This window comes from Pempheris klunzingeri, chromosome 5 (assembly GCF_042242105.1).
Source record: "Pempheris klunzingeri isolate RE-2024b chromosome 5, fPemKlu1.hap1, whole genome shotgun sequence".
NCBI classification, from domain to species: Eukaryota; Metazoa; Chordata; class Actinopteri; order Acropomatiformes; family Pempheridae; genus Pempheris; species Pempheris klunzingeri.
This window is the reverse complement of record NC_092016.1, coordinates 11,489,876-11,500,002: the sequence shown is the minus strand read 5'-3', so window position 1 is coordinate 11,500,002 and position 10,127 is coordinate 11,489,876. Positions and strand designations below refer to the sequence as shown.

Here is a 10,127-nt window from a genome sequence, read left to right as displayed (position 1 = left end):
ATGAATGATTAATAATAATTAATTAAGAAGAACAAGAGTTGAAAGTAAACACACAAGTTTTGGGTTTGTCAGAAGAAAATTAAATTAAGTGCATCCCCTCAATTACATGGGATTTGTCATCTTTCAGCGTTGTTGTCATGTTTTATTCTTCATACTGTATTACATGATAAAGAAAAACATCAATTTAAATAACTCACAATCAGTTTTCACAACTGTATTCTTAACACAACACTACTGTGGTTGTAGATACTGTAAGGCGATTTAGAGAAATCCTGTACGCACTAAAAACCCTGCACAAAATCTCAAAAGACTGAACTGTAACACCAACAATACGAAAAGTTCATTCCCACACGATCAACTGGATTATAAAACCACACAGATACAATCAATGTACAATGCAGAAAGTGAGAAAAACAGCACTCCTTCAGGGTGCGGTGTAGGAAACAAAACTGGTCATTTGTGGAGATATGCGTCAAGCCAGAGGTCCCCTGAGTTTTTCAGTGACCTGAAAGTACAAAGAAAATACGCAAAACATCAGTTTATCAGCAGCCTCTGTCTTTTAAGCAAGCAAAGGTCACTCTTCTTTGTTCTGCAAGGACACAAATTGTTTCCTCATTTTGTCTATTGCAGAACTGTAAACTCAAAGTTTAAACTGAAAACCATGGTTTTTTTTGGCTCATTCTGGCATTAATTAATATATGAATATTACTTATTATTAGACATACCTGATAACATCAGCGACGCCTTGCCACATCGTTTTCACCTGGTAGGGGATCCCGTGTTTCTCACACAGTGCATGGACCAGTGGGGCCACCAGGTGGTAGTTGTGGCGCGGCATTGTGGGAAACAAGCTTCAGGGACAGAAGGAACAGAAGGCATCTGTCAGACGCGACAGCAACCAACACGTCTCAACAATTCTGTTTTAAATTACTGCACAGTTCACTGTGCTGAGGGATGCCTGCAATCACCCTTGTTTAACTGGTGCATTTAACAGCTACATCTACACTGTCTGACAGGAAATACAAATCACTGTGTCCAAAGGGTTATATTTTAATCTCAGTTCCACAAGCACAAGATGACAAGCTAATTTCCTAAAATAGACTGTGTTGCGTTTGTAGTTATCAAATTCACGCAACGTCCAGAAATGTAATTCTCTGACAACAGTTTTCCAGTTCTGTTTCCCTTTCTTTTTTTCACAAGTGATTTCCTGTATTTTTCCTGACAAAGCAGATTAAGCAGATTTCCTGACAAAACAATGTTGACTTTGACTGTTCCAGACCTAGTCATGGTGAGAAATATCCGAGCTTTGAAACCAGGTTTTTAGAGACTTTAAGTAGTTTTAAGGTTGTTAAAATCATCTTCTTCCACACTGTCATATTCAATTTGTCAGTTCAAACAATGTTATACTAATTTCTCCAATATTCTGACCGAGATTTTGTTGGAAACTTTGGGTTTTCCACTAGAAAAGTTCAGTAGGTTTGAGCAGTGTTTGGCTGTACAGTTCTAGTTTGTTTTAGTTTGGCTGCCCATTGCTTCTTACATGTTAAACAGTTAATGGTGATTACTGTGATGCTGCAGGAGCCTTCAGAGGTATTTGATGGACCCCTAATTCTTTTTATACTATGGACAAGTTCAGTGCTCCGAGGCAAACCTCTCATGGCCCTGCAGGAGCTGTGTACCTGAGACCACACTGAGTCCACTCCTTAGATTCAGTCACTGACTTACTGGTGTTCGATCTGAAAGTTGAGGTGTCCGCTGAACCAGTCGTTGAAGAAGGACTTCTCAATGTTACAGGTGGCCTGTAGCTGAAGTGGAGGATGAGGCAAAAGAGCGCAGATGAAGAGTATGATTTAATGCACTGTGGATGGAGCGCTTCATGATAAACCAGGTACCTGCATGGTCAGCCAGTCCTGGTGCTTCTCGTGGTCGATGTCCATCGGCAGATGATTCATCTGAGTCACCCACACAAACCAGTGACTCTCCAAAAACCTGTCATTCATAGCAACACAGCACCAGTCAATGAATAATGTGTGTGATCGAGGAGTTGTATATAAATGTGTAAACATTTGTAAGCCTGAACCGATCCATCAGGTACAACATTCAAAGACTTTATGTAGTCTTATGTCTTATTAGAAAGTGTTACCAGTTTTGAGTTCAGATTTTTTCAGGACATTTACCTGACGAAGCTGATGAGTGCCAGCGAGCCAAACAGGCCATACAGGGGTGTATAAAAGCACAGGTAGCGAAGGTAGTAAGACATGGACCAGGCCAGATCCTTCACAAGACAAGAAGGTTAACATGATTGATATTAAATCTTTGTTGTCAAGTAACACGACTGATCTGTTACTTTCACCTATGCCACATTTTTACTGTCATGTTTATTTGTCTTCACTGAGGGAAGCTAAAATATCATCAGGACTTTTAGCCGACAAATAAGAGGGCAGCATCTTACCACCCAGTCGTGGCGGGAAATCATGGTGCGAATTATCTGAATGTGGAAGTAAACTGGAATGAGCAGTGGTGGTCCAACTAAAAGAGAAAATGATAACAATTATTCCTGTAAAGTTTTAGTAGTTCATTTTTTCAAAATGACTCTGATAAACATACCAAGAAGGAAGTACTGGTGTTGGAGATTGTAGGGCATGTATTTGATCTTTTTTATGCCGTACTGTAACAGAGAGGAGTGCAGGGTTAGGATGAGCAGCTTATTAAATACTAGATCGTACTGGATGTTTCAGGGTTGTTTGAGGTAACGGAGAATTCAGCTTTATGCTACTTGCCTCCACTGGTTGAGTGGCTCCGACTACGAAGATGTGCAACATGTTTACGTCAGGGTCCTTGCTGAAGATGTTGGGTTTGGCGTGATGCTGGAAGTGCCGATGATTCCACCAGTTGGCAGAGGCTCCCTAAGAGGGCAAACTTTTAATATCTGTGTAAAATGTTCAAGAAAGTAAAACATATACTATCAAAAATGCTGATCACCTTTAAATGGCCAATGACAAACTTGTGCAACATGTGATTCCAGCTGGACTTCTTGAAAACAGACAGGTGGCCAAAGTCGTGCTGCAGCCATCCAGCCTGCGTCTAGAAGGGAAGAAGACATACAAGCATTTTGAGATTTGTTGGCAGCATTCTTATAGTATTTGACGTATAGTTTTCTTGAAGATAATGATGTTCGAATCACCTGTGCAGTTGCTAGCATGAGCGTGCACAGAAACGTCAGCATCCAGCTAGTTCCCCAGTACCAGATCATCAGCCAGGCGAGGGCCTCCAGCAGAAGGATGTGACCCAGGTGGAGGCAGAAGAACAAAGGCTGAGCTCGAAACAGACCCTCTTTCTCCGCCTGCACACGTAAGGTGTGAAAATCCTGTATGACTGCTGCCTGAGAGCAGAGAAGAAGAAATAGACACACTCTGTAAAGCTCAAAAGAAGATGCACTGATTTGGCAGTTTTTGGGGGTTCATGGAAAATGTATGAGGACGTGCAGCATCGAGGCTTCAGTGCAGAAAAGTACAAGATGACATTAAGGCAGTTTGAGTTATTTAACAGCTAATGAAACACGAGTGTCCAGAACCTCAGATGTGCCTGAACAGTGTAAGACTCATGAATAACAAAGCAGATCTTTGAATGGTTTGACCTACTCCTTTTCCTCAGGTGTTTCCGTACATGCAATTCATCCAGTGATGTTACCCCACTGACACTAAAGCTGCCACATGAATAATGTGAGCTTTCATTTGAAGTATCTGGGGTGGATCTCACATTTTTGTTCCGGTCCTGGTTGGGCTCTGTCGCTGCCAGCTCTCCGATCAGCAGGGGCTTCAGAAACTTTTGTGCAAACTTTAAATCAGGGTGAAAAGCCGTGAACGCCTCCTGGAACACAGAAATCCAGTCAGTGATACAGTAAATAAAATGTTTTTTTTTAAAGTTATCAGCGGTGGAAGAAGCACTCACATAAATTACTTAAGTGAAAGTACGAACATAACAATATATAAGCACAGTTCTAGTGAAAGTACAGAAGTATTATCAGCAAAATGTACCTCAGTATCAAAGGCAAATGTACTTATTTGCGGATGATACATTATTATATATGACTTTATTTATTTTTTAATACTGATACATTATTTTATAAATAGCATTTTACTGTTGATAGCTGGTTGAAGTAGAGCTGGTTTTAATTACTTTAGATAGTGTTAAGTAGGTTAGTCCCTGGGGGTCAGGCTCCCTCCAGAGGGTCACAAGATAAATCAGAGAGGTCATAACTTGAGTTTTACTGTACCATTTTGACTTGGCTGGATCATTAACTCTAATACTTACTGAAATTGGACTATTTTGAGAAGTTTGGATGGAAAATGTCTCTTAGGTGGAACTGAAATGTGACCAGAAATCCCAGTAGAATCAGGGGTCAAAAGCAAAAAAGGCTGGAAATTACTGGTTTAATCTTTATCTGTATTTGTTTATGAGTTGTTTACTTAGTCACATTCCACCGCTGACATTAATAAACACCAAAACAACAAAATCCATCTCTATTCACAGGAAATGTGTTAATTATCCAAGAACTTAAAAATCCATATTACCGTGGCATCCTCTCCAGCATAGTGGCTGATGACCCTGAACCCTCCCGGGTGTCTTTTGGCCCACTGTGTTGTGTTGTAAATCTTTCGATCAATGACCAGCCACTGGTCATTCCTGCTGCAGTGTCTCTGCACCTCCTCCCAGGTGTAAACCCCACCAGCTCGCCCGCTGCCTGGCTCTCCTTGCTCCGTCAGCTGGCCTCCACCTCCCATCCTCAGGGCTGCCTCTGGCCTGGATCCACCTGCACACTAAAGGGCCAGTCAGCCACAAAGTTTGACACCTGGATGTGAGGACGGCCAGTTTAACACCTCTGTAACAGTCTGCAGCCACAGAGGGAGCAGCACTCATAGGAGGAGGTTTTTAACCTGTTGCTCTCCTTACTTTAACCACCCACCTGATGGTAACATAAGTGAAGTAAGACAAAGAGCAGTGCAACATCTTCACTAATTATTAATGATGAAATCCGACAACCGGGAGGCTGTGGGTGAAGCAGGGCGGATTTCCACATATGGAGTTCATTTTGTTCATTTTTGGAGCATCATTTTGTCTGTATCCACATTAATTATGAATGTTAATGATAGGTGCACATCTCTACATACTTATATTCTGGAAATAATCGATTTTAAGCCTGTAAGTGCGCTCTAGACAATTCATTTTTATAGCAGCGCTGCAAGCAATAAGTCGCTCCTCATCATAATATGCGGTTAATATTTCAAAAATAAGACGCGTAAGGGAGCTATTAAACCACAGACAGCCTATCGAATAGCATTTATCGCCCGTGTATCGATTAATTCAACAATAATGGCAGATAGCGGGTGGCAGGCTGTCCGGCATACAGGCCCGCTGCATGAAGATGAAAAATATTTCAGACTTACAGAATCCGGATTATGGTTACTCTCCTCGGGTTTCAGTCACATTAACACACCGGCTCACTTTCTTCGCCCCCGTTCCGTTCAGATCCATTTTAAATAGTGAACATCCCCAAAATTAATCCTGTCTTCCCCAATATGTTCACGGAGTCATTCACCCACTCATTCAGTACAAATTCCGAGCCGATCATTCGAGGGTTTCTGGGCCAATCGGCGCACAGTATATCCTGGACCACTGGCTGATGTGCAATAGGCTCAATAAACAGCTCATCTGAATATTACACTGTCTCCTGTGCGCTCACACGGAAACAGTCTGAGGGAGCGCTTGTACTCTTCCCAACATTATACACAGCTCTGCAAAACCTCACATATTTCACTTCAATAGAAGTGGCTGTACTACCGTGTAATACTCTGCTACAAGTAAAAGTCCTGCAAGTCCACCATTCATTTAGGTCAACAGATACTTCAAATACCAAAAGTAAACGTACTTATAATGCAGAAAATCTCTCTCTATATATACATACACACACACACACACACACACACACACACACACACACACACACACACACATATATATATATATATATAGCCTATATATATATATATATATATATATACACACACACACACACACACACACACACACACAGTATTATATATATTACGATATTGGCTTATAGTTAGTGATGCATTAATGTGTATCTATCTATCTATCTAATAAGTAATTAAATCCTTTACATCTCTTCCACCATCTGATCATGTGGCTGGTGGTCATAAACTTTCCATGTAGATGTAGAAAATAATTCCTCCGTGGGGTAGAGGTATGGAGGGGAAGGTGGAAGGAAAACTGACTTCATCCTGGGATGGGCTGAACATCAACTACACTGTGACTGGAAGAGAAGTGAAAAGTCACATTGTCCCAAACATTTACAAAAGGTTCTGGAAAATAAATCATGAAAATCAGTGTTATGTTGCTGAATGTGCAAAAAAAAAGGTATTCCTGCATTTTATAACATAACAGAGGGGTGGTAAAGGACAAGTTAGTCTTTGTGGCCCCCACATGCTGCTAGAACAGCTTCAGTGCTCCTTAGTGTTGATTTGAAGAGTCTACAGGAGGGGATGGACATCGTTCTTCTAAAAGATATTCCCTCAGCTGGTGTTTTGATGATGATGGTCGATTATTTAAAATCTCCCATAAGTGATTAATTGTGCTGAGATGTGGTGACAACAAAAGTCATAGCATATGATTTCATCCTCGACCTCTCATGCCCTATGAATGTGGGCATCATCATCATCATCATCATCATCATCATCATCATCATCATCATCATCATCATCATCATCATCATCATCATCATCACCATCATCATCATCACCTTCCCTCTGAGGGGACAAGTGGACCCAAACCATGCTGGCAAGGCGGGTCAGGGATTCAGGCCTGCGCCGTTCTCTCTGTGAATGCCACACATGCACTCAGAATATGGTGAAGGATGACTCCTTTGACCAAATCACTTTTTTCCACATCTCTGTAGACCAGTGCCGATGATTTTTGCACCACTGAGCTCTCAAATGTGCAGTCATCTTTGAAATGAGGGGTTTGTGCCCTGAAACCCTACTATAATATCCCTCTCTGTGTGACTGTCGATGGCCTGTTGGTGCTGACGCAGGCTGCAGTCACCTGAGGAAGAGTTGCTCCTCTGTTTTTCCCACATATCTTTGATGTCTTTCCCATAGATCTGAACGCTGTTGTCACTTTACTCACTGTTCCTGTTAGCCAGGTGACCAGGTGAGGCTCCTGCTGTCCTATTTCAAAGTCACTCAGACCTTTTCATCTTACCATCGTGATACAAAATCAGAATATAGCAATGAAGCAATACTATGCTTGCTCAGCGGCTTTATACACACCACAGAGACAATGTGGCATGTAAATGTTGTGAAAATGATTTTCTCAATGAGAGTAAGAACAACATCATTTTGAATTTGAGGGTATGAAAAGTAGAGATCGGATGGTAATTGCCTAATTTGTTATATTTCTCCATTTATTTCCTTTAATTTGTCATCTGTCAATATAACATGTATAATATTCAACATTACATTCATGAACAGTGGGATCATATTATGAAATCGGTCTGTTGCAGTTCCCTCCTCCACCAGCAGATGGTGCAGATCTGTTCCTTTAGTCAGACACTTTCTTTGTCCTCATTTAACCCCGGGGATGCAACAGTAGAAGCCATTAGTCTTGTGTTGCATCCAGAAATACAAGCAACAATGTCATACAGGCCAAATGAGATATTTCATTATTAATGATTTGTTCTTTGTACTTGAGGATAAATCTAAATTAACATCTAGACTTGTTTTTTCTATTGTTTTTCCATATGTTTCCCATGCTGGCTGGGTCATGCAGCGCTTCATCTGAATTCAACACATTCACCTCAGCGGTCACATCCATTCACCACCCGAGGTCTCTGTCTGTCTGTCTGCTGCTTACAGTCCATTGTGTCGTTTCAGGGTCGTTTCAATGCGATGCAGAAATTTGCAAATCAGCTCTTTTGGACCTCAGCATATCAGACAGGATTATCCTCAAGCAGCGTGCGGCCTGTCTCCCTGTTTGTCCGCTTCCTATGCCACAGCTCATCAGGCTGACAGAAGCGCTGCACATCTGACCCCAGCAGCTTTTCCAGGCTCCTCTTCAGTATCACAACCAACAAAACAGGCTGTCAATCAGAAAACCTGTATGCTATTGTCAACTAGTCAACAAAAGCAGTAGTGGAGGGTAACTAAGTGTTTTTAGGACACTTTTTGTGGTGTCAGTAGTTTATTTTTTTTAGATTCTGTGAGACTCTCTACTCTCCTGCTTTATTTGAAATATGGTACGTTTAACTCTCCTTTAAAGTAGAACTTAAATACACTTAAGTAGTAAAAGTCCTCACTCTGTAGCCTTGTGTTACACTAATGTTGTATTAATAATACATTTTATTATTATTACTGATGTATTGCCACTAATTTGTAAGCAGCATTGTAATGTTGTAGCTGGTTGAGTTGGTCTGCATCATATTTTATAAAACAATCATATATTTTGTCTGTAAAATCTTAATCTGCAACACAACGAGTCACTATAACATCCAGATAGATGTGCTGGAGTAAGAAACAAAATATTTCCCTCTGAAATGTAGTGGAATTGAAGCACAAAATACTGAAACTTGAAATGGCAATTCTCATCTAAAGTACCTCAAAAGTGTTCTTTAGTAGATTGTACTTGACTGAAATGTACTCAGTTAAATTTAAGACCATGTACTATTCAGCCGGTATGTGTGAGATTATTTACAGTATTTTTACATTGTTGTAAGTAGGAGAGGAAGTGAATATTCCTCCACTGGATTAAGTTAGCCTGCACTGTAACACTGCTGTTGGTCTTTTATTTAAAACGTGCTCTGGGCTCATCCAAATTTTGGAGCTATTTTGAGCCACAGTGTGTGAATATATTTTAGTCGTGTCACATTCATTTCAATCTGAACTGTATTTCAGTGGATTTTTTAAAAATCTGCCTGTCTGTTTATGTATTTATCTATCTTGAGGTAAAGGGCAATTACATTCTGTAGATGTATAAGTCAAAACTTTACTTGGTTATTAGCTTTGGAGAGACTTTTACTCCACCACATTTATCTGATGACACTTTGTAGATAAGATGTAAAGCTATAGAAGATGTTAAAATACTGCTTTATGCTACCAGTTTATGCATCAATAATTCTTACATTGGCCTCAGGTTGGACACTGTGGGTCTGAAGCAGTTTACAGGCTATTTTGTGTCTGTTCTGTGTCAAAGCAGAAAGTCACATGAAGTCTGTCGTCACAGCTTTTTAACTGGTCTATAAAAACCCGCTGAAGCTCATGTCTGTTGTGTCTGATACAAACCAGCACTAGAGTTACCATCTTTGGAGAGTCCAGAGTCACCGACGGTGTGATGATGTATTTACGGAGAAACTATTTACAGCAGAATTAGTAACACATCAAGAGGAAAATGTTACTTAAACAAAAGTATGTAAGTATTATCAGCATAATGTAAAAAGTAGCTAACTCATTACAGTTCACTGACTCCTATCAATGTTATATATAGTATTATTCTTATTGATGTCTTCATGTTTACACAGTATTTTTTTGTTGTTGTTGCTGGTTTGGGATTTTTTTCAGATTCAGATTAAGATTTGACTCTAGAACATGGAAACATGAGCACCAGAAAAAGACAAGACAAAAGAGGGAAATGAATGTACATACTGTATATGAGAGATAAATACAGTGCATGTATACCTTAGATACTTGTATAATAACAATACTAATATTACTAACAACATGTAAGTCAATTATTCTAATAACTCACACACGTGGAACAGAAAAACAGTATTTTTAAGTGTACAAAAAGGGTTAAAATGATTCATATTTGTTTACTCTGAAAGTGTTGCAGTTTTTAAAAAAAAAATTTTTAAACACATGTTTCAACACGAGAGCAATAAGAGGTAACATTTTTCCCCCCAGTAGACAACTTTTAAAGCCACACACACACTCACACACACACACACACACACTCTGACCATGTGATGTGAATGCCCTCTGTTGTGGTTACAGAGGAGGGAGGGAGGCAGCAGCTCAATGTAAACCTTCATACTGATGGAAGTCCGGATGGAGAGA

General features: G+C 40.2%; 1 protein-coding gene across 1 annotated transcript; it reads right to left on the bottom strand.

Moving 5' to 3' along the window:
- Window positions 1–247: 247 nt before the first annotated feature.
- fads2 (fatty acid desaturase 2) lies at window positions 248–5,535 on the bottom strand. Its single transcript, XM_070831381.1, has 13 exons — window positions 5,448–5,535; window positions 4,575–4,820; window positions 3,760–3,870; window positions 3,185–3,382; window positions 2,983–3,084; window positions 2,781–2,906; window positions 2,608–2,668; window positions 2,453–2,529; window positions 2,178–2,275; window positions 1,893–1,989; window positions 1,726–1,805; window positions 726–851; window positions 248–505 (listed from the first exon to the last, which is right to left on the bottom strand). Exons 2-13 carry the CDS (start codon window positions 4,782–4,784, stop codon window positions 454–456), a joined length of 1,338 nt encoding a protein of 445 aa, XP_070687482.1. The 5' UTR covers window positions 4,785–4,820; window positions 5,448–5,535; the 3' UTR covers window positions 248–453.
- Window positions 5,536–10,127: the final 4,592 nt, after the last annotated feature.

Bases quoted from the DNA above. Each gene is read 5' to 3' on its own strand.
- fads2 (XM_070831381.1), bottom strand. From the start codon at position 4,784: ATGGGAGGTGGAGGCCAGCTGACGGAGCAAGGAGAGCCAGGCAGCGGG. The intron at 1,806-1,892 runs GTACCTGGTTTA...CCTCCACTTCAG, and splicing joins AGGACTGGCTGACCATGCAG to CTACAGGCCACCTGTAACAT. The intron at 852-1,725 runs GTAAGTCAGTGA...CTGTCCCTGAAG, and splicing joins AACTTTCAGATCGAACACCA to CTTGTTTCCCACAATGCCGC.